The 24,733-nt window shown below is 42.2% G+C and overlaps 1 protein-coding gene across 1 annotated transcript; it reads left to right on the top strand.

Moving 5' to 3' along the window:
* Positions 1 to 3,768: 3,768 nt before the first annotated feature.
* Positions 3,769 to 24,654, top strand: LOC147223918 (serine/threonine-protein phosphatase PP1-beta catalytic subunit). The gene is made up of 8 exons (XM_086166336.1): positions 3,769 to 3,916; positions 21,300 to 21,431; positions 21,508 to 21,738; positions 22,132 to 22,236; positions 22,334 to 22,405; positions 23,222 to 23,373; positions 23,458 to 23,592; positions 24,086 to 24,654. The coding sequence occupies exons 1-8, from the start codon at positions 3,865 to 3,867 to the stop codon at positions 24,188 to 24,190; spliced, it is 984 nt and encodes a 327-aa protein (XP_086022462.1). The 5' UTR covers positions 3,769 to 3,864; the 3' UTR covers positions 24,191 to 24,654.
* Positions 24,655 to 24,733: the final 79 nt, after the last annotated feature.

Below are 24,733 nucleotides of genomic sequence, written 5' to 3' on the forward strand. Positions count from 1 at the left end.
ACATCTGGATGGAAGGATGCTGAGATTGGGAGGATGCCATTGTGAGTGGAGGTGCAGGATTCCCTGGAGAGGAGAGGAATTAAGGTTGTAAACGGCAAATAAAGAATATGTGTGAATGAGAGGGACACAAATTAGGTTACTGGTAGTGAAGATAAGTATGGTGGCGACAGTTCAGAGCAACAAAGAGGGTGGAGAGGATAAGAAAGTGCGATCAGTGATGTCTAGTTTGGAGACACAAGAGGAATGAGTCCATCAGAGGGACAGCACATTTTAAATGTTCTGGAGATAAAATCAGACGGAGATGGTTTGGACATGGACAGAGTAGTGATGGCCAATATCCGGCCGGAAGGATGCTGAAGTTGGAAATGCCAGGAGAGGATGACCAGAGAGGAGATTGAAGAGGACATGAAGTTAGCTGGTGTGAGAGAAGAGGATACAAAGGAGAGGGTTAGATGGAGGAAGATGCTCAGCTGCAGCGACCCCTAAAGAGAGTGGCCCAAAGGGAGGGACAAAGTTCTCCAAAGTATACACAGTTTGCAGGTAACACCTGTAAATTCCATCAAAAAATAAAGCCATTATCTCATCCGTGAGTAGGCACACACATACACACACACGATACCTTTTTAATCATTTCCCTAACTGTGCGGTTGTTTTGCTTATGTCTGCAACAACACGGTTGGAATGAATATTGAATAAAACCATTTCCAAAAAAGAAAAAAAAACATGCACTTCACCATGAAGAAACAATAATATACATTATTATTAAATAATTAACGTTGAATCCAGGAGCTCTGCCTCTCAGACATGGAGGCTGAATAAACTCTTAGCCTGGCGATTGGCTGGTATTGCTCAGCGAAAGCAGGTATAGAAAAATTAAATTCATTATCAGCCGAAGCCTGTGCCTGCGGTAAACTGTTTAATGATAGACACCCGTTTATTATTATTAGTGATATTATTGTTAATAACTATTATTAACATTTTAGAAGATTCTTCATTGTCATTGTACATTCCTGTACAGCGAACATTTTGTTTGATAGCGGGCCTTAGTATGTTTATGAAGAACAAAGTATATGAAGTCATAAATAATAGAAAAATATTGTACTAGATAGCAGTAGGTTAAGGTGGCAGATTATCCCTGAACGTAAACATTAAGCAGAGTGTGTTCCGGGTGTCCAGGAGAGCTTTCTTGGTGTCTGATCCAGCTCTGTTCCACCACCGGGGATTCTATTCTGCACTTGGAGGGTCTGCAGGAAGTAAAATCTCTTCTTGGTCTTCTTCATCGGCTCCTGGTGTCAGGTCCTCTGAGAGTTGAAGACCAAGGTGCTTGAAACTCCCCACCTAGTCCACCTCTTTGCCATTTATCACCAGTTTGGCATGTAAAGTGGTATTGTTGGTGATGTTGTGGTGCTTGTTCTTCTTTTTCTTATCATTATTATTATCATTGTTGTTGTTATTGCCAGAATAAAAGGAAAGATGTACAGAAAGTGGTGAGACCAGGTTGCAGAGATGAAGATGAGGTTTTCTTTGGGAGGATGGATAGGATCAGGAATGTGTCCATCAGAGGGACAGTACATGTTAGATGTTTTTGAGAGAAGGTCAGAGAAACTGGATGGTTGAGATGATTGAGTGAACATATTGGTAGAAGGAGGCTGGAAGTTAGAACTGCCAGGCAGGATGTCTAGAGGAGGACTAAAGAGAAGATCTATGGATGTAGTAGAAAAGGACATGAAATACTATTGGCGTGCTATTATTTTCTCAATCACATTCATGTATTTCCGGTATTACTCCGCAGTTTGACAGGCGCAGCGGCTGCTGCCCCCCTCGCAGTGCAGGTCGCCTCCACCCACGCCAAACAGTGCGGAAATACCCGGATGACGCACTTAAAAGGAACAGAAAAAAAGAAAGAAATCGTGAGTGGGGGAGGCAAAAACGCCATTTCTTCTTGCTGTAGTCATCGTCCGGTGTAAAGTTTCACATGTCGGCTGCTTCTCTTAGCGGTTACCTGCTTTATATTGAACACACACACACACACACACACACACACACACACACACACACACACACACACACACACACACACACACACACACGCACACACATACACGCATACACGCGCATACACGCGCACACACACGCACACACACACACACACACATACACACACACACACACACACGCACACATACACACATACACGCACATACACGCGCACACACACGCACACACACACATACACACATACACACACACATACACACACACATACACACACACACACACACATACTTATTCCACCTGTCTACTTATTGGTTGTCCACGCAAATATTCGGCAGTGTTGTGATCGGAGGATAACTGCTTTTAATCGAGCAATTTTAATTGTTTTTGTTAGATTTAAGATACAATGAATCTAAAAAGTAAACGCTACACTGACATATTGTAACCAGACGATGGCACTGCACACAAATAAATCCGCGCTGAATGCACTAAGCCGTGCAAAGACGGTTGCCAAATTAGACATGATGCCAGCTCCAATGAATATTCTTTTCTTTTTCTCTACTACGAATGTCCCAGTGATGCCCCCAGTGCTGCTTGGAATAAAACAAGAAGTTAAAAAAATAAAAATAAAATAGGATGCACTAAGGAAGCATGAAAGAAGTGAGGGATGTCTGTTTCTCTGCAGCCTTAAGATACAGTCTGGATGTTGCTTTCAAATGCAATTGGAACCATTTTATTAGAAGTATGATTACTATCATTATTATTGTCATAATTGTAGGATTATTGTTACTATTATTGTTATTATTATTGACATTATCATATTATTCTCATTCCTACTATTATGTTATTAATTAGAATAACATTACCCTGCATATATCATTATTATTATTATTATCATCTGCCTGTCTCTTTTAAGTGGCTGTGAACCTGCCTGAGGTCAACTATGTGTAATTTCTTACTTTGTGTTTTGATCAAGCCAGAAAAGGCCTGATTAAACATGATCCACTCATGACCTGTCTATGCCCGTTAAAGCCGCGGTCGGCTTTTTCTTTCTGCCCGTGCCATGTCAGCGTGTTGTCTGCTGTTTGCTTCTGGTTTGCGGTTTGGTATTGTGTGGTAAATTTTCTGATTTACACGAATAATGAAAAATGTACACATTGACATGTCATGGTTTCATTGTTTCACATTAAATACATTCCATTACATCCATTGACGCCCCCCCGTCTAATGAGTCATATCCTCGCATTTTTATTTCTGTTTCATGATATTCATAATTCTGGTTTAGAATTTTTGATGGCGATCCTAAGAAGCAGAGGAAAACAGTAAATTTTGATTCAAAGCCACATACAGTTTGACCTTGCTAGGATCTCTTGCCATGCTATTAAGTATAACTGAAAATAAACAGCAAAATGAGTTTGAACCAGGAGTGAATTCTATCTGCTCCTTATTCATCTTTATTATTCTTGTTTTATTTTTCAAGACATAGGTGAGCATCTACTCTCACAAAACCAGAGTGCACAATAAGCGATACAGATGATGGACGAATGACTGTTAGTGTTGCCCCAATGTCAATTTAGGCCACCTTCTCAATATTCAATGAAAATGAGGTGCAAATTCATACAAATGTGGAGAGAAAAAAAATCAAAAATGCATTTTTGAACATTTACGCTCAAGTCCACTAGAGTAGATTATGTTTTCCTATCATAGTGTTTGAATTTCCAAGGGGCCCATGAAGGCAGCACAATAGCCTCAAATGGGAGGCACGAGTGGAATGGGAAGGGAGGAGGGTGGCGGTGCGTTTGTGGGCGGTGAGGTCGTTCCTGCCCTGCCCACTCCAGTCCACGGAGGGCAGAGCTGTTCGCTACAGAAATGGCGGAGGGGGAGCTGGATGTCGACTCACTGATTTCCAGGCTTTTAGAGGGTGAGTCTTCCTCTACTTATCCCGATTACCCGGTCGTTCCCCCCCGCAGCCGTTATCAATCGGTATTTAGGTCCCGTTTTGCCGCAAGCGGCCCAGAACGCGGCAGCAGTACTCGCTAGCGCTGTTTGGGAGTGAGGACTCGTCCCGTCAGTCGGTAACATGAACCACAGGCACACCTCTAGTTAGCTTCTCCGTGGCATTTACCCCCTTATAAATATCAAACCAGCAGTCTAACATCAGCTGTACAGTCCGGTTTCCCCCTCCGACACATTTAAATGCAATATATTCAGCCGTATCACAGAAGTGGGGCGAAAGTTGCTGCTAGCTTAGAGTACCGCTTGTACCCCTCGACGCGTCAAAAGCCACCTTAACAAGCAATTAACTATTGCTAAGATAATGGCTAGACCCCAGAAATACATACACTGCTCGTGAAATTACTTTCGGAAAACACAACATTACTCCTTTTACCCAGTAGGTTTTCGTCAGGTTTTAAATATCTCTCGTGTTGCCACTCGCCTTTAAAAAAGGGATACATCGCGGCGGGCTTTATCTTCATGTCAAAGTTGGGGTTTTCTCATTAACTTCACCTGTTACACCTGTTAATGTGTTTATGCCCAAACTATTAGCATGTTATTATCATTATTTCAAATTACATGTGTTGTCTATCGTTTGCTCTTTTCATGTGTGTCTTTCCTCTCTTCGACAGGAATAGCACAACTCTGATTATTTATAAAATCGGATTCGGCACACGTATAGGCTAGATAAAGGGAAAAGGCACTTAACAAGGTTATTATGTTTACATCTGGATACTGCTGAGTGGTGGTGTTTACACGAGATACAGTCTTTGGTTGTATTACAGGTAAAATAAAATGCGAAGTTTGTAACCTGTAAAATTAGTCAAACAAAATAGTTGTTTAAATGTATTGTACGCATTGTATGAGCAGCCCATGCTTGTCATGCCGATGCATCACACCATTTCCATTCATTAAGCATAAACATAAATAGACCACTTTATATTGCTTTTGAAATGATCACTCAAAGCACTTTTAACAATTTCGACACATTCAACAGAGTTTATTGTTGGCAGATGGGGCAATGCGAGGTGCCTATCTTCACACACATTTATGCTCTGAAGGTGCAGAAACAGGTTGAATTCAGGTTTTATTGTAGAATGGAATAGTCTATTGCTCATCGCAGAACATAAGCTGTGCAGTGCAACAAGATTTGGTTTACAGCTCTGTTATACGCTCAATATGAAAAGTAATAGTATATACACTAGGAACACTGTATCGATATAAATCTGAAATGACTTTGGAGAATAAACATGCCGTTTGTTGTGAGATATGAATACAAATATGGATACCCTAAGAGTTAATAAAGTAAGATATAAACTGAGGGAGGGAGGGAGTGAAAATTGTAGAGTGCTTTGCAATTGTGCATTTACAGTTGTTGCTTTGTGAATGTTGCTCAAGGACTCTGGCACAGTCTCACCCGGCGGCAGATCGAACTGGTTACCCTCTGATCACTAATTTTTGTGGCATCTACAACCCTTTATTTCATTGTCTTCCCGCCCTTGTACGAATATTCCGTTCAATTAGGTCAAGACAGAGTTGAGTTCCCTCTATCAAATTTAGTACATTTTTATAAAATTAAATGCTTACAAGAGCATTATAATTGATTTATGTCCGATTAGTTGACAAGACAGTTCATGCTGCATGAAAATAACCTCAGTACTTTCGAAGAAAGCGTAGTTGTTGCTCCTGCAACAACTGTTATGTTTTGGGTAGCAGTGGGGAACCATCTCAACCGTGCTAAATAAGGGATCTGACTTACATGAGCCAATCTATCTGTGATGTGTGTCTCATGTCTCTCCTTCTTGAAAAAAGGTGTCTTGGTGTGTCGTCAGTAAACATTGAGAGAAAGATGAAGCAGTGAATAAATATTTCTGACCAGTAAACGCTCACAAATCCATGCAGTGTGCTAGAAATCACATTGAAAGGAATGTACAGTTTGGCAGCAATAGGCAATGAATGAGCATGTTTGGATATGTCAGTACCTCAAGATTGACTGGGATCAGTTACATAATAGTGTTTGTTTGCTCTTTCTTTGTATGTCAGCTGTGCAGTAACAGCATTGTTGAGGTTGTGTCATCAGCTGAGAAAGCCTGTAGCTCTCCATATTAAGTGTCTTTTTTATGCAGCTAATAGGAAATCTCGAAGGAGGAAATTGCGGGGACCTGTACCTAAAGGCTTCCAGATGTGAGCTTTGCATACAGCCAACCTCCCATCTGTTTGCAGGCACTTTCTCTTTCCATGTACAGTTGGCGTTATTGATGGTCTCATTTGGTTTGATAATAGGCTGGAAGGTCTCAGATGGAAACAACGCTCTGTGTTCAAGATTAATACTTTCTCAGTGTTCGAATTGTTTGAGTCAAATCAATAATTCAGTAGCAATATTGGAAACGCCTCTAACTTAATGTAGTGGAATATGCAGGATTCAGTGTATATGTTACTATCTAATGCCATTTAACGTTAATATATGCTTAGTAATGAAAAAGTACACTGCCACTTTCTGCCACCCACACAAGGTTTCATCCAAGAGATTAATTCTTCTCTGTTGCAATAAAACAGTGGAAACACACTTAGAAAGCTGCACTGTTTTACCATCGATAGCTCCTGTGTAAACGATGCATCTCTTTTCTACTTAGATGCATTGTATGATCCGGTGCAATTAGCAATTTATGCTATTAAATGAAAATCTGTCCATGGACACGAGTTTTAAATTCTTTGAAACACCAAATCTTAATCTTGGCCCCGTGACAGGATCTCTAATCTCCATGAGGATATTTTTCTGAAATGAGTAAGATTAGGGTTAAGTTAAGGTCACAGGTAGGCTATCCAATGGAATCCATTGCAGTGAGATTATAACAGCCATACACATCCAGTTTTGCCTGCCTGAGCTTCTGTTGATAGTGGTTCAATGATGACGAGGCAGACAAGACCTTGTTATGAAAGAGGAAGGTTCTATAGTGGCCTGGGATAATAGCAGTATGTCATTTATTGATTTCTTAAATTCATAGAAATGTGATGGATCAGTTCTATCACACAAGACTGGAACAAGCTGGGTAGTTTCTATCATGTCAGACATCTCAATTTAACTTGGCATCATGTTCTGGCAACCACACACATATGAACCAAACGCTCAGAAAGTTGCTTATCTCTGCAAGGGTTGCATTTCACATCATAAAATGACCTTTCCACAGTACAATGACTTCTCGCAATCCTTCTTACTGATGGAGTTGAGATGCTCCACAGCTTGGCTGCTTAACCAGATTACATGTTTCCTCTCATATACACTTTCACTTTAATTTAGATGGGCATTGAGCTGTCATTTTTAGTATTTGGTTGAAGAGGCTAGTAAGAGTTTCCCTCTGCCTCACTAAGAGGTAATTTCTTCTCCCCAGGGAATTACATCCAAAAAGTACTGGTGGCAGTCAGGAAAACACATCCCCCATGCAAACAGACACAGACGCACATATGCGGACCTCTCTGATCTCCTATTAAATGTCAACTGGCACAGCTGACACTGGGATAAATTCATCTACCCTTTTCCTAACTCACAAACAGAAGATGGTTGGGGGGTCAGTGTTGGGCAATAATACAGTAAACTCTCAGCCTGTACTTTTTGTACTTTCTTTCCTTATCTAATGGCCCAATATGTTCTCATTTCCATTCTACGCTGGTGATAGCATGAATGAATACTAAAACAGGTCATGTGATAGTGTTTAAGCCCAAAGAAGAATTGTTAAAGTTAGTAAGTTTAAAACTGTTAAAATCAACAGCACCAACATGTATTGATCTGACTGAAAATCCATAAAATCAATGTTAACCTGAATTTTAGCCTTCATATTGATGTTAAAATATGAAACAGTAAAATGAATAGCAGTACTCTTATTTCTGTTACGTTGAAATAAGGTATTATGTTGAAAGAATTTTTCAGCACTGGATACTAATATTAATATTTGAATGCACTAAAGTGGGGACATATACACACTTCAAGTTCAGGAGTATTTGTCAAGCAGAGGGCTTGCAGGACATTGGCTAGGCACAACAGGTTTATGTATGTAGTACATTTCGTACCAGTGGCAACTAAGAGTGCACAGGGAATACATGAGATGTACAAGACAGAAACCGGAGTACGAAGTAAAAAAAATACTGGGAAATGTAATTAAAAGCAGTGTTGTTTAAATACAACTTTCCAGCTTGGATTAATTGTTAGAAACATTCTGTCTTGGCTCCCATGACAGGTTGTGTTGCTGACTGGCCGAACCTGATCAACTGACAACAGAGTTTATGGTCCTTTTCTGTCTTGTAGTTGTGAATACAGTCGCTTGTCATTTGCTATATGGTGACCATTTCTCTGGGTCATAGGTGAAAAGTTAAGAGGACAGTAGTGTGTGAGTGTTTATGTGTGCAGATATTCTGTACATGCTGGACCAATTAGTTTGCTTGAGGCTCATTGTAAATTCAGATTTGCATTTAGTTTAGTTTAGCTGCCCTCTTCTGTTCACTTGTGTCTCTGGTCCTCATTATTAGGCCAAGGAGCTCACTTCCAGAGGGCTTGTTTTCAGTTTGGTCTATCTTGCTGATGGGACCTCATCACTGTAATACCGTAGTTTGCCAACACTGCATAGCCAGGGTATCATGCACTTCCAGCTTGGTTCCTCCATTGTGTGTGGATTTTAGGAGTGGGCTGAGTTTGTAATTCTCAGTCAGTATGACCCTGACACCCGCAAGCCTAGATGTTTGTATGCAAAATTGGTACCACATCATTTATCTGCTCTGAAATGGGACCTTGCCAAATGACCCAATTACAACCCTTGATCTTGTAACACCTGACTCAGAGGATATTTTGCTATTCCTACAAAGGAGGTTGCAATGTGCAGCCACTGACAGCACCTTTTTTTTAGAATAAAGAAGAGGAATGGAATTCGGGTTCGTAACATTGGTTGGGTGGCCTGCAAAAGCCGATGCGAAAGTGCTTCAAATCTCACATATATAACCTATAAGTTAACATAGATAGATAGATAGATAGATAGATAGATAGATAGATCTACACACATCTAATTTTAGTTTTCTGCAGAAATACATTTACTCATGTTTGTAAATATCAAGGTCTTGTATTAAGGCATCCATATCCTATTTTTGCACTGTGGACATCATACATGGAAGCTCACTTCAGCAAGCTCTCAGATTTTCTTGTATGAATGTGTGTCATTTGTTTATCCAGTCAGCTGTGCCATTAGTTTTCTCCATTTTTTAAATAGCTTTTTCTATACAAGTCTTTATGTCTATTTTTTTCCACTAGTGTTGCATTCTGTGTGTGTCCCACTAGCCAGCTTATTCAGGCTTCAGCTCTCCCAACATGCTCATGTTAAGCCTGCACTGGGCCAGGCTTTAGTGACAACAAGCCCTTTGTCTGCCTCTGCCAACACAGGTGGCCTGCAGACTTGATGCGGGCCAATCATCACCATAGTTCCATACATTAAGCAAAGTGCAGGGAGGAAGTTACACTTCGGAGCTACAGTTGAAACCAAAAGTTTACATTCACAGTAAAGAAAAAGACACAACCTTTTTTTCCTCACGGTCCTGACATTTAGTCAGATTAAATCGCTTCCTGTTTTTGGTTAGTTAGGATTATACTGTAAGATTACCATCGATATAAACAATTTGGCGAAAGCCTAGATGAGATACCATGGCTTTGAAAGCTTCTGATATGTTAATAATATTTGTGTTTACTTGAGGCATGGCGCACCTCGCAAATGTCCAAAATGAAGAGAAATCATCCAACATATCAAGAAGAGAATCGTGGGCGTCCACAAGTCTGGTTAATCTTTGGCTATAATTTCCAGATGCCTTAAAGTGTCTTGTTAATATATTCAAACAATAACATGCAAGTATAAGCACCATGGGGATGTCCAGCTATAATACTGCAAAATGTGCGAATCAATCCCAGAACAAAAGCAAGAGACCTTGTGAAGGTACTGGCAGAAGCTGGTAAGAGAGTGTAATAATCCTGTCATATGTCCTGTGCCGACATGGGCTGAAAGGCCACCCCACGTGGAAGAAGCCATTACTCCAAACACAATAGAAAAAAGCCAGATCAATATAGACCTTCATTTTTGGAGACATGTTGTGTGGTCTCATGAAACTAGAATGTAATTGTTTGGTTATAATAGCCATCGTCACATTTGTTTGGGGTTGTTTTTGTATAGGAGGGACTGGTATACTTCACAAAGACATCAGCAAAGAATTAAAAGCTTTTGTGCACATGAGTTTTCCAAATGGACAATGAGCCCAAGCATACCACCAAAGTAGTTACAAAGTAATTTAAGGACAACAAAGTCAATGTTTTGTAGTGGCCATCACGAAACCCTGAACGCAGTCCTATAGAAGAGCTGTGGGCAGAGCTGAAGAGAGGTGTACGAGCAAGGCAGTCAATGAACCTGACTCAGTTATACCAGTTCTATCATGAAGAATCAACCAAATTTGGAGCAAACTCTTGTGAGGATCTTGTCAAAGGTTACTCAAAACATTTTACTCAAGTTGTTCAAAGGCAGTTCTATCAATTACTACGAAAAGTAACGTCTTGACCTTGAAGAACGTCATATTTTTATAGTACTGTAACACATTTACTCCCTCTGTCATTACCCTGTCATTTAGTAAAAAAAAATCATTTTGCTAATCCTAATTGATCCAAAACAGGAAAAGTCTGCTTTATTGTCAGACAGGAAAAAAGGTAAAGTGGTCTTTTAGTAATGTATGTGAACTCTTGATGTCAACCCTATCTTTTGGTATCAATGTATGAGTGAGTAATGTAGTCTATTTATAATCCTTAGAGAATCTGTACACTTCATTTACTCAAATGAGAGCGTGCTAACCAGGCTAGTATGGTCTAAAATTTATTTTTGTGACAGGACTTAGTTGCATACCTTGAAGACATTTCACCTGTCATATTCAGTTGTCATAAATTTGATTTGATGTTTGCCTGTGACCTGGAAGACTCAAGAACCTTCACAGACATGTCTCACTGAAAACTGATCGTGCTACAACTGTTGGCGGAATTGACCTTTCAGGTTTCACAGGGTGAACCAAATCAAATGGTGTTGCATTTTGAAACATCTTGGACAGAAGTATACAGTCAAACTTTATACTTAGTGGTGGTGGGGCGCAGGAGGTAGAGCAATTGTCTTTGGAGCCAAATATTCCTGGTTCCTGGTGTGTTGAAGTGTTGTTGAGCAAGACACTGAACCCCTAACTCCTCCCTGGTGCTGGACGGCAGCCTACTGCTCACAATTCATCCATGATGGGTTATTTGCAGAGAACGAATTTCCCCATGAGGAATTGATAAATTATTGTTAAAACATTCCGAAGTGTATCATTACTTTATTTCTGGAGAGTATGTCAGTTTGTGAGTTTTCCTGTGCAAGCCCATGGAGGTATGTGGTCACTCGGGTGGCACACTTTGTCATATTTGTGACAGATTCCGGTATAGCAACACTTAAGACCACAAGACAGCACAAGAAAACAGAAAAGTACCCATGATGGAAACCCTCAAGCAATAAACAACATTTGAATTAAACTTATCAACAGCAGCAGCAGAGGGGGTGGCAGTAGTAGCAAGAAAGAGTTCCTTCTAGAAAACACAGTCATATGATCACAAAAGTGATCAACAAAATCCTTGCCAATTCTATAAAAAAAGAGAAAAAAAAATCTGCAAAACTGAATAATTGGCAAATGACGATTAAAGTATGACATAACTGTTACGCTCTTGGTATGTTGTGGTATCTTTCTCTCCAACAAATACAGCCTTTTTGACGGCACAAAGAATTCATTTTGCTACTCATTTATTAAGTGTCCAGGATGTTGGCAAGACTCACCAAAATAAATCTTAAAGTTGACAGACCAAAGGTACAAAATAAAATTAATCAGAAATCTGAAAATGAATTTCCAGCAGAGCGCCCCTGACCTGAACTACCTCTTCTTCCCAAAAACAAACTTGCAAAAAAAAGTGAAAACACTTATTATTTAAGAGTCTGCTTTTATTCATTAATATAGTGTCAGTTTTGTTGAGGCACTTATTGCATGCGATTATACTGTAAAATTTTGTCCTTTTTTTTTTTTTTTTTAATGTTTTTATGTATCTTCTTGCCTCCTGATGTGAGTCTCTCCAATAGAACAACAGCAATCAAAGACAACCCTGTTTTGAATAATAACATTATTAGAAATTCATCAATCTGATCAGAACATAACAAGTTGTAAAGCTTCGACATTAATGGTTTCACATCTTACGGTTTCAAAGCATTCATCCATTCAGCAGAGCTCTCCTGCATGGTGCTAGCTCGGGCCATTGGGAGTAACTAAGAGTTCAGGGGCTTAGGCAAGAACATTTTGTCGTGCATACAGGAGCCCAGGATCAAACCACCAACCTTACGATATTGGGATGCTTGCTCTGCTAACTGAGTCTGCGTGTTTGTTCCAGCTGTTTAAGCGAGAAATTCCATTAAATAAACAGCCTAGTTTATTTATGGTAAGCACTAGCCTGCTGTGAACTGCAGCTTGAACCAAGGTGGAACTGACTGGCGATGTCAAACACTCTGGGCTTTGACAGGACAGGCTCACATCCTGCCAGCAGTGTGGCACCATCTTGAACTCATGCATCATCACTATTTAAAAGTTGTTGAAGGATTGGATTGGAGTGCAAGTGGCTATGTGTTTGCGAAAATGGAAGGATGTGTGATTAGTGATTCTTGAGGTATCTCAGCCCTGTGCTTTGTTAAAATAATGAGTTGCAAGGCACAGTTGACCATTCAGTTATCAGAGGGGCCATACTAAACACCCGAGTGCTCCTTAGACTACACTAACTGTGCATGTAATGGCTCAAGATTTGATAACGCTGTAATTTAGTCCTTCACTAATGACTTGAAAACCATACCAATGTTACTTACTTAATTATGTATATATTTCCAGTTACCCCCCCCCCCCCCCCCCCCCCAAAAAAAAAAAAAAACTCAAGAAAGCATCAGTCAAGTGTACACAAGTAACATGCTTTGCCCCACCCAGTCCTTTGGTGAATTAGTTTTATGTCATATAACTTGGAATGGCTTGGCCTTTGTACTCTGATATGCCACTAGTATTTAATTACAATATGAAAAAATATATGATATTTCAAATTGATAAGACTAAAGAGATACATTCGGAGCAGAACTTATCTTTTCTTTTCTTTGAGAAAGATTGAAAATTTTGTGTCTCCTCAGTAATTTTCTATCATGTGATGCCAAATCTTGCTGCAAGCGAAATACCACTGGCTGGATTATATTAAATTGGAGATATAATTTAGGAGTACCGTTGTTTATAATACACCAGTGTGTAGCGAGTCTTCTGGAGTCGCCCTGCTTGTTGTTGCGTAGTTTGGAGGACTGCTGCTGTGTTGTCTGGTGTTCAGGCTGCTGGCGTGGCACTCTGTTATGGAAACAACAATGGTGGAGCCTGTGTGCCGGGGAGCATTCACCCCCTGGCACCAGTCATGGCACAGAGGTCCCCGGGGCTTTTCAGCCACCCAGCTAGGTTTTCCAGCAAGTCTTCAATCCACTATCTCTCTGTTCTGCGTCGAACCTTCTACGCTTCCCCCGCTCAGTCTCCCTCAACATTTCTCACATTTTCTCCTTGTGCACGTCTCCTGTTAATTCTCTCGCAGCGTCTCCTCTCAATTTCACCCTTTCTTTTGCCCAACAAAGACAGCCATTCACCCGTGGCACTTAAAGGCAAATCTAATGTCCTCTGAAAACACAGACTGCACAGAAATGACTTTGCAGTCGGGATTTCTGCCTCGAGTTTTCGCTCCTCGCTCTCCTCATCTGAGTTACTTTGTGTTCGTCATTCACTGCAGGGGTCAGGTTTTTCCATTGCTGCTGTGTGGGAGAGGGCGAGATGGAGAAGTGGTGTTGGAGGGGAGGCTGTTTGCCTCACACACAGTTGGAAAGAAGGAAAACCTAAAAAAAAAGTTTGCCTGGGCATCTTCATTGCCTCTGCAACAAAATGCATGGCTGTGCTTGACTGACTAGACCCGTTTTTGAAAGAATGAATAAAAAAAGGAATATTTTTTTGTTGAACTTGCCATTTAAAGTCAGATATATTTAGTCACTAATGAGTAAGCTCAAATCGGCCGTGGGTAAAAGAAACAACCGCAATGTTGCTGAAACTTTGGGCTCATTATATGGATTTAACAAGCCCAAAAGCCTCTGTTTCAGTCTTTTATAAGTCTGTCACTGTATTTTCTCTATATATCTGTTGTTCTAATTAAAAAAAAGGATGTAGTGTGTGTGAGATCATTAGCAGGGATGAGTTTTCAATGCTGCATACAGTGTCACTGTGTTGTTCAACAAACTTGCTCATTAACTGTTTGCCAACATGCAACTTGCAACGGCTTCATCGTTACACATATTGTTTTGCAAGGGTTGTGTTTGCGCCTGTTCCTGCCTCCTCCGAGTTGCCGAACAAGATATGACTTCTAGAATGATTTAAGATGAATTTTTTTTGCGCGTAATAAAGAAAGGGGAAAAAAAGACCAAACACAGCAGTTGAAATGACTTACAGAGGTCAGCCCTATTTTTGTATTCCTCTGTGCTCAGTGTGTGCGTGTGTTATTCTGTTGATGTTAGGGGGCTTACGCAGCTCTTTGCCTCTGCAGCTGACAACTGCCACATTGTTTTGGACCTTCACTGTGCCATGGAACTCGGGCAGTCTTACTCCCTCTCCATCAGATACAGCAGATCCTTCAAGCACTCCCTTTGTCCTGACAGCCCACTTCCTTCTAGTACACAGTAACGCCCATATATGGTAATTCCTTAAATTCAGTCATCGCTCCCTCTCTCCAGCTCTTACATAGTCCATCCCAATGAACTCTGCTCTTTTCAAATGAATGGAAAATAGTTTGCCTCCTTGACCTTTTGCAGTACTGTAGCCAGAATGAAAGAAACTGAAAGCCCATTGCTTTTTTAAAACTTAAATTAAACACACATACAAGAGAATACACATTTTAACAAAATTTAAGCAACAAAAACACTAGAACCTCAGCAATCCCTCCTTACATCACTGGTGTGTTTCCAAACATGTATCATGAGGCCTGTTTCCTCTGAATCATATCGTAACCCCCTAATTGTTGGAGTGCTGAGGCAATTTGTCAGGTCAGGTATGTTGCAAGAACACCGTTGTGGTTTATAGCAAGTCGTACAATGCTGGGTTGGGCAGTGTCGACCAAAATATTTAGCTGGTTTGCTTGCCAGATACCAGGCAGCTGGGCTTTCATACAGAGAACACTGGATTATTTGTGCTGAGAAAGATCAAGTAGAACGACACTAGTAGAGCATGAGTTGAAGCTGTACATTCACACTTTCTGTCGCAAGTATAGATTTTTATTCTTAAAACATCATCCTTTTTCGTAAATGGAAAAACACGTTATTGTTAATGATATGGTAAATATATAATCCAGTTACATTTCAAATTTTATCCTCACTTTCTCGCCTCAAAACGAACATTAAAACAGCCTTGGTTTTGGCTCCGTTGGCATCGAGGCTACTTTACAAATGCATGTTTCTGTGGTGATGTAACACAGCGATCATATATTCTGTGGACAGTTTAGGTAGTGGCAAGGGCTGATACAACAAAACACAATCCTGAGGTGCATTGGTAATGGTGTGATTGCATCATTTAAAACAAGCCAAAGGGGAGAAAAAAAAATTGGCGTGCTGTTTACAGGATACAAGCCATTCCTGTTTTTCACTAACACTAACATCATGTAAAAAGTGCTTTGAATTTTTTTCAAAAACCTTTTGTAAACTGTAAATTTGTTAAGTAAACAAACCCATCAAGAAGGGTTATTTAAATGCATGGAAAATCTTGTGTCACTCGACAACCTCTTTGCAGGGACAACAAGGCATGGCAGATGGTGAGCTTGGGCATTTTGGGCCCTTTGGAATTTGGGAACCACTTCAGGTTGTCATCTGCCGCTAAGGCCTGCTGCTTTTTTAAACTTGTCTTTCAGAGGGTTAAAAAAGAAAAGTGCAAGTCAGAGATTCTTATCAAGAGCACTTTGGCACACTTCTGCAAATCTGTATAGGTGTCACAGCAGGAGTTGTGCGGTTTTTGAAGGTTGCTGTTCGATTATTTGACAAAACAGCAGCTTGTTAGGCTGTATTGTGATGATGCGCTTTCTGGATGTCTGGAATGGCTTTTAGCTTGAATGAATTTGCTGGTAATTTCATATCGCCCCCCCCGGTAGAAGCTGTACGTAGTAAACACTCACTTGGCTACAACTGTAAAATATTCTTGAAGATCCTAAGAAGCTTGGACTGTAGACAGTAGTTCCGTTTCAGGGGGGCTCAGGGGGTCCGTAAGCTGCCTGGTATGCCGAGACCATAGTCATCGGAGGATGAGTCATAGCTGACATCAGCACAGTTCACCAGCAAGTCAGAGGATGGTGACCTAGGATTTCAGACAGGGACAAGGCCAGTTAAATATAAATAAAGGGGAAGGAAGAGGAGGTCTGGGAAAGAGAGAGCAAGGCTGTGTCAGCCTCCAGTTTGCGGGCACAGGGTGTAGTCTCCAAGGGAGAGACTAAAACAAATTTAAAGCATAGGTAAACAGACCATACGCCGGACCAAATTAGGAGAGATGAATCAGAGCGTGGAGCACCTTCTTTGAAAACAGCTCTCAGGAGATTTGCAGCCGTCTTATGTAAGAGCCAGTTTGGACGTGCTGTGAGTGTCCACTCCTCTTGGTGAGTCCAGACAAGGCTGTCATTAAGTGGCGGCCGAAAGTGTCTCTGAGGCCCGGTTCATCAGCACTGCACCCCTTCAGCAAGTGTTTGTGACCACTGTTGAACCAGTCCGTTCGTATTGTCTCAAACTTTTTCGTCTTCTTATTCTTTTGCATTCAGATGAATTGGTCCACGCAAATTCCCCCATAGATCTTGAACTAGAGGTCCTTGTCTCTGTTTAGATACAAATTGTATTTTGTAACAATATCTGACAGGATTCAGTGGATGTTACATGGAATAGGCTACTTATTTATTTACACTATTTTTATATTACAATCTGTTTATTAAGCTTAAACCAATTAAGAAAAAAGCTTGAATTCAGCATCTTTTGCTAGCAGTGATACAGCATAGTCACTTTTATTGCTTCACTAATTAGCCTATCAAATGACCACATTAAGAAGATTTTCACAATCTACCTAGCCAGACCATTAAGTTTGAAACTATTCAAATAAAGTTCAGAATCCCCTGACCTCAGTACATCTCACCTTCTGTAGGCCTGATCCAATCAGGTTTCAATGTTGATTCCTGTGAAACCCATTTACAATAAGTGTGAATAACCCTTTAATTCAATTAAAACAGATGCATGCTCATTTATCATCCTCGCCTTAAAAACTGGTACAAAGCATCTAGATGTTTGCTAATTCTTTTTTTGCTAATTGTAACTGTGCAGAGGTGAAAGTTGAGCTGGATGTGGAAACCTTTTCACACAGCGAGTGATTATACATTGCACAGTTTTAGTTACTACTCCAGTGTAGCAAGAAAAAGTTAAACTGAATGATGTTTTTAAGAAAATTTGCGGGAGGACCCTGGTCTGTCCAACATCATTGTTAGGTTTGGGAAAGTCTTTGTCGAGGGCAACATCTAGTGGCAAAAGTCAATTTACCTGTATTTCACAGAGTGAATTGAAATGCACACATTAAAAGGACTGTCATTAATTGCAATACAGATTTTAAATCTAAATTACCCACCTCACTATTGTTATTTCTTTTATGAATATTAAACTTATAATTGTATCATTGCAGCTATTACTACATTACTGTCAGTACTCTTATTATTATTAGTAAGAGATCTTTTGTGCCTTTCTAACGCTGTCTTCCTCCCTCGCGTTTTTCATCCCAAACTGTCGAGGCAGAAGGCCGTCTCCGCTGAGCCTCCTCCCCCCCGTGTATTGCTGTTGCTCCTATTCCTGTGATATATGGGTGTAAAACAGCAAACTGTACTGTTATTTCCGCCTGTGGACAATGCATTCATATCCAAGGCTTAGATGATTGTGAATGTTTATATTCTCTTTAGTATTATCAATTCGGACATGAGGCTGCAATACCCGCATGAAAACCAAATTGGGTCTCAAATCACAATCAGCGCCTTCTCAAGGCATTATCCTGCCCATCAGTCATTTTAAACACCTAAGCACGTCTTAGATTTTCAAGATTTCCACCCAGTATGTCAGATCTTTTCAAGGGTTGTGAGTTATTTGGTGATGTGAAGATATGTTTTTTGTACAAGCATGGAACCGCAATTGCTGTATGACAAGTATTTGCAGTTGAAAGTTTCACAAGTCTTTTTTGGTTATCTTTGAAACTGTGTGTGTGTGTGTCTGCACAACAGCTCTAGTAGGCTTCCCCTCTACTGCTGTCAGTTGCAGTCCATGTTAGTATTCAGGGTGTGAGTTGGTGGTGATGCCACTTTATCTGCAAATCAGCTTTTTTTCCCTCCCCCTGGGGAAACAACAGGAACCCCCATCACCAACAGGCTGCAGGCTTGAAATTGGTCTTGCTGGGTTGCCATGGTGATCTGATGTATGTGTATGTGTGTGTTTGTGTGCCTTTCTGCTTTCCCTGCTCTGGATCTACGGCTCTCTCTCCTCGGCGGTGAAGCTGCAGTGCAGTGGTGACCATGGATGAGGGAAGAGAAGTGGATGTAACCCCTAAATTTAGCATGTCCTGTAAAATTTTTCATCATTTATTTTAGCAATGTGTGTTGACCAGTTGCAGGGTTTCCATGGATACGCGTGGCCGTGTTTCAGTCCTGACTGACAGGCCATTGTAATAGTAATTCATTTCAATCTAACCCAGCCACACCCTCAATGAAACCTGGGTTGTGTCTGGTCTGTCTTACCCTAATAGGATCATCCTGCCGAGTTATTCTACTCGACCTACGCACGTTCAAGAACCCCTCTTACCGTGTTCAGACCCAGACCCATGGACCCAGTCTTTCACGTGCGGCAAAGGATGCCGGGATAACTCCCCTACAAGCCCCGCAGTGGTACAATCCTAAGTCAAGGTCACTGGATCAACGGGTAGCTGAATGTGTTGGGTTTCACGTGCGCATGAGGAGGTGATAGAAAAAGGCAAAGTGTGTGTGTGTGTGTGTGTGTGTGTGTGTGTGTGTGTGTGTGTGTGTGTGTGTGTGTGTGTGTGTGTGTGTGTGTGTGTGTGTGCGTTCAGATTTAGCAGAGGATGAAAGGGGATCCCTTGGTGGCATGTGAGATGAGTGGCGCTGGTCGTGGTGTGTTTGTGTCCTATATCGGGCGTCTCTTGTCAGCTGAGCCCTCTGCTAGACCTGCATACGCGTCATCACGGGGCTCAAAGGGAGGGGCGTGAAATCATTCCTTCCATACCAGATAGATTTCTGTGGACACACACACACAGTGTGTGCTCAGCAAAGGATGAGAAACATCTTTGATTTTTTTTAGCGTTAAAACCAGTAAATGCCACACAGTTCAGCTCAAATTGGGCATTTGAAAAAAAAAAAAAAATTCTTTTGTATGCTGTTATTGGACGGTTAAGATTCATAGCAAGGTGTTTCGCTGCAATGGACAGACACACTGAGTGGGTGTCCAACACACACACACGCTAAAACACACACACAAACACACGATGCTGCACATACTGTTGTCAAAGCAGACTTCATGTTAATTACTGTTGGATCTTCCTGACCAAAACGGGGAGTCCCCCGCAGGAGTGTGCATCAAATTAATTGACTTGCTAAATAGTTTATGACACTTGCTTGGAAGTCCTGGCTGAGGTTAGCTCTATTAGCGTCCGTCGGCTCTGGAACAAAAACATACGAGTTGAAAAGTCCTTGGCTTTAAGCTCAGCGAGATGATGTGCGGGGTCATTTTCGCAGCACATTTTGGCCCGCTATCTGTCCGTTTTGGCAGAGCGATGACCCTTCCAGGTGCTTTTGGTAGGTGCCGGTGTGCTCGTTCTAAATCCCGAAATAAATCAACCCAATTGTGCTGGAGATTCTCACCAACTTAATCTCCCTCCTTGATTCCCTCAATGCTCCCCTGGTGTGTTCTGCTCAGCCCAGCCTCTTAAAATATACCACGAAGGGTTCAAGTCGCATACCTTTGCTCCATCCGACTGACAGTCTGGAAACCGGTGTTGGGGATGACTCAGAGCCAAGAATCAGGCCTCAGCCTCTTCTGTTTCTGTCACAAAGTGCACCATGTGCTTCGGTTGAACATATTTTAGCTTCATGATAGAGAATGCAATCTTCTTCTCCTTTTGGCTTTTCCCTTCAGGGGTCGTCACAGCTAATCAACCTTTTTTTGTCTAACTCTATTCTCTGTATCCTCCTCTCTCACACCAACTTACCTTCATATCCTGTGATAGAGAAGACAATAGAGGGGTTCAAAGAAAATGTGTTATGGATTTTGGCTGTGGTGTCTCATCTACAGCGGTCTGATACAGCACAGATGATCAGTGTAGTTAATTACCGGAGTCAAAATTGCATTTTTCCTTTTTACTGACAGGCACCTCCGACATTACCAAAAAATGATGTCAAAGTACTGCAAAATTTTGCCCCACCCCCCCCATCAGACAGTTTCCCCTGTTAACGGCAGAGGTTTTGCTCACCTACCTCCCTGGCAGCCAATTATCTTCTTTTTCCCAAAGTTAAACTTTCAACTCGTAAACAGGAAAGATACAGAGTGCAGTTCTCCCCTGGCTGCCGCTCATTATGAGACAGAGCACCGGCTAATAATGTACATTTTATTGCAGTATTGCATCACCATAGCAAGTTATCCTTCATATTTGTGTTTGGCCTGTTCCCATCAGGCTTAAAGTTTGTTCATACTCAGGTTACATCCCGAAAGCGGTAAGTCCGTTGTCAACAAAGAGGTGGCGGAATTCGGCGCGGCCATTAAAAATTCATCTTCCAAATTCGTTTCGCTGGTTGCACTCGAGCATACTGCGCAACGCTTGCTGTATTTGGATAAGCTTCCGCCAGCTCCCCGAAAAAGGTACGGAATTAGCGAGAGGACAGACAGAAGACTCCGCCCGTATGGGGATTGAACGTTGGGCACGAATGAGCCCTTTATGAATGTAAACAGATTCAGTCTTGTGGTTCCATCAAGTCTTTAAAGCAACTTAACTCTTCCCTTTTCCCAGGTGGACGAAGAGAGGAACCTCCAAACACAATCGGAGACCTCCATGGGTGAAACCCCTTCTCCTTGTAAGTGGTCCTCTGTAACCCTCCGTCTTGTTTCTCTCTTCCCCAGTGCGAGGATGTCGTCCAGGAAAGATCGTCCAGATGACGGAGGCTGAGGTGCGCGGCCTCTGCATCAAATCCCGCGAGATCTTCCTCAGTCAGCCAATCCTTTTGGAGCTGGAGGCTCCGCTCAAAATCTGCGGTTAGTACCATTACTCGTGTCACGTCAGTGCCTCCAACACGCTCCTCACCGCTTCCTCTCCGTCCATCCCCATCAGGTGACATCCACGGACAGTACACAGACCTGCTGAGGCTCTTCGAGTACGGCGGCTTCCCTCCGGAGGCTAACTACCTGTTCCTGGGAGACTACGTGGACAGAGGGAAGCAGTCGCTGGAAACCATCTGCCTGCTGCTGGCCTACAAGATCAAATACCCCGAGAACTTCTTCCTGCTCAGGGGCAACCACGAGTGTGCCTCCATCAACCGCATCTACGGCTTCTACGACGAGTGTGAGCACGGCCTCCTCGAACCATCGTCATTTGTGAGCGATAAAGCTCGAGCCAGATGATTTAAATATTGATTGTGCCAGCCGTCAATCATCTGGTTTGCAGTGGCTATGCAAGTATGGATCATTCTGATATATACGCGGTAAGCTCAGAGTCAAAGCAGAAGCTGCTTTAGAGAAGTAAAAAACACAGATCTGAGAAGCCACAAACATAAGAGTTTTTTTTTTTTTCAAGTCATCTAAAGCTGACATGTTGCGGTTCGAAATCAGCTGCACAACAGTGACCTCTGCTGGGCAGAGAGGGAAGGGGAAACTTGCATACTTCTGTTTGGGAGGGGAAAAAAAAAGCACTTCTTTGACTTCCTGTGTGTTCTCTGTGGTCGTCTCCGCCGCGCAGGTAAACGCAGATTCAACATCAAGCTCTGGAAGACTTTCACCGACTGCTTCAACTGTCTGCCCATCGCCGCCATCGTTGACGAGAAGATCTTCTGTTGTCATGGAGGTAGGATGCCGTTCGAATGTTCGGATTGTCCGTATCGGGTTAACGTCCGTCGTGACGAAGATCGGTGTGGAGATTTACCGGCCTCTTCTCCCCGCAGGTTTGTCCCCAGACCTGCAGTCCATGGAGCAGATCAGACGCATCATGAGACCCACAGACGTGCCCGACACAGGTGGGCGCTTCACCACCACCAACTCGTCAATGCAATGAATGAACGATGTGGCCGATCACATCGCAGGATAAGCGTTATCGATTATGAATGAACACTTACCGGTTGAACATTTACTGGTTGAAGTTAATTCTGTTTAGCGCTGATCTTATTTTGGCGCTCTGGGGGTGGCCACTTAGATCAGAGGGCCTGACTACATTTCTGAAATGGGTGAAAAATACATCTTTCACGACTTCTTGGGGAAAGTAATGTCGCTAAACATAAATATTGGTTACTGAATTCTGCTCCTCTATTACAGTCTATAACATTAAATGACGGGAAATATTGATATATGTTGTGATTTACTGGTTACCTGGCGGCTGTCAGATGTCATTGAGGGGAAAACATCCTAGATTTCGCACTCCTGGGGGAAGTGGTGGAAGTGCGAGGCTCCTTTGTGGAACCTGAGGTTTTTCTCCTTATAAGGTCCAGCTCGTGGCCCACATCCATTTATGGTGCTTCAGGGAACCTGGTGTCAGGATGTCAAGTGTGTGTATGTGTGTGTGCGTGTGTGTCTGGTTCTGAAAAAAAAAAAAAAAAAATCAAATCCTGATTTACACATGACAATTTAGAAATTGCGGATGCTTGATTTCTTTCAAACACACATTTGACAAAATCACAAAATCATGCTGAATTTACATGTTTCCAATTCTCGAGGTCCGCCAACGTCTCTGTAGAGTTTGACAAAATAACCGGGAACGGATGGAGTCCCTACCGCTGAAGGCGGAGCCGGTCTGGTTTTGATCCTCACAGATATTCTCACTCCCTCTCGACCTCCAGGCCTCCTGTGCGACCTGCTGTGGTCGGACCCCGACAAAGACGTCCAGGGCTGGGGAGAGAACGACCGCGGTGTCTCCTTCACCTTTGGGGCCGACGTCGTCAGCAAGTTCCTCAACCGCCACGACCTGGACCTCATCTGCAGAGCCCACCAGGTGTGACCCGACCCCGACCCCACCCTCCTCCGAGTCTTACAATGGATCTCACGTTTCCCTTTTCGCCATTTCTGGCGCCCCCAGGTGGTAGAAGATGGCTACGAGTTCTTTGCCAAGCGCCAGCTGGTGACCCTCTTCTCGGCCCCCAACTACTGCGGGGAGTTTGACAACGCCGGTGGCATGATGAGCGTGGACGAAACCCTCATGTGTTCTTTCCAGGTAACAAAGTCTAAACGCCCAGATTCTACAAACTGCAGGAATGCATGTAATTCAGATTTTCCTTCGATTTATCTTAATCTTATGTCTGTGTGATGAAATTCAAGGTGAAAAAGTGATGCGATATTGAATGGCAAGTACTTTTCTGGTGTCTATGCATACAATGCTGCTTTTAAACTAGCAAATTCTTTCAAAAATATCAGTAACCAAAGCGGCAAGATACATTTCAGTTTTTATTTTTACAGTCAATTTAAAATACAGAGTACCCTTCCAAAGGGATAACGGTTTCATGTTCATGCTAGCCGTGTCCTTCAGCCTCCACTGCTCGTTCAGTCCATAGACGAAAGGCATCGCGAAGGCGTTCGTCATCGTCGGGGCTTCAACAAATGGCTTTTCAGAGATGTTATTACTCATTTGCATAATGTTACATTATATATTCTCTGCTGTAACTTTTTTTTCTTAAAAAAATAAACTGCCATTGTCTGTCCCATTCCAGATCCTGAAGCCCTCCGAGAAGAAAGCAAAGTACCAGTACGGAGGGATGAACTCCGGCCGGCCAGTCACTCCTCCCCGCACAGCCCAGCCTCCGAAGAAACGATGAAGGAGGGAGGGAAGAGATGAACGAACGGAGTGCGGATTGGCCAGAATGTCTCCCGTTGGCTTTTCACAATTCCTGGCAACAGGCAGTGGAGAAAACACACTATTTTAAGAGACGCGCCCAAAAGTCTTCGATTTTTTTTTTTTTCTGCCTCTTTTCTCCCCCTGAACTGCTGTCGCTCTTGTCTTCCTTCATGTTCTTTTTTCTCCTCCTCCTCTGCATCCATGTAACCTTGAAACATTAAAACGTGTTTTGAATGGAAAAGTGACAAAACAATATGAGGGTTGTCTCTCTGCGCATCAGAGTGTTTTATTGTCCTTGTTCTATGACATTCTGTGGTTAAACAAAAAAAAAAAAGTTTGGTTTACTGCATCTTCCTGCTCCCCGCCTGTTCACACACACACACACACACACAACAGGTATTAATGATGACTGCTGGGTTTTCAATAAATAATACAGGAAAGAAATCCATCTTGACACACTGCCTCTTTCTTTCCTCAAAAGAATTGTGACTCAGACAACCAGGTTACGAGTTCCTTTAGGATT

The sequence above is a fragment of the Fistularia commersonii genome, chromosome 19 (assembly GCF_037954325.1).
Source record: "Fistularia commersonii isolate RoL2024-O1a breed Wild chromosome 19, RoL_Fcom_v1.0, whole genome shotgun sequence".
NCBI classification, from domain to species: Eukaryota; Metazoa; Chordata; class Actinopteri; order Syngnathiformes; family Fistulariidae; genus Fistularia; species Fistularia commersonii.

Coding starts and splice junctions, on each gene's coding strand:
- LOC147223918 (XM_086166336.1), top strand. CDS start 3,865: ATGGCGGAGGGGGAGCTGGATGTCGACTCACTGATTTCCAGGCTTTTA. Junction 21,432..21,507: donor GGCTCCGCTCAAAATCTGCG/GTTAGTACCATT, acceptor CATCCCCATCAG/GTGACATCCACGGACAGTAC. Junction 21,739..22,131: donor CTACGGCTTCTACGACGAGT/GTGAGCACGGCC, acceptor TCCGCCGCGCAG/GTAAACGCAGATTCAACATC.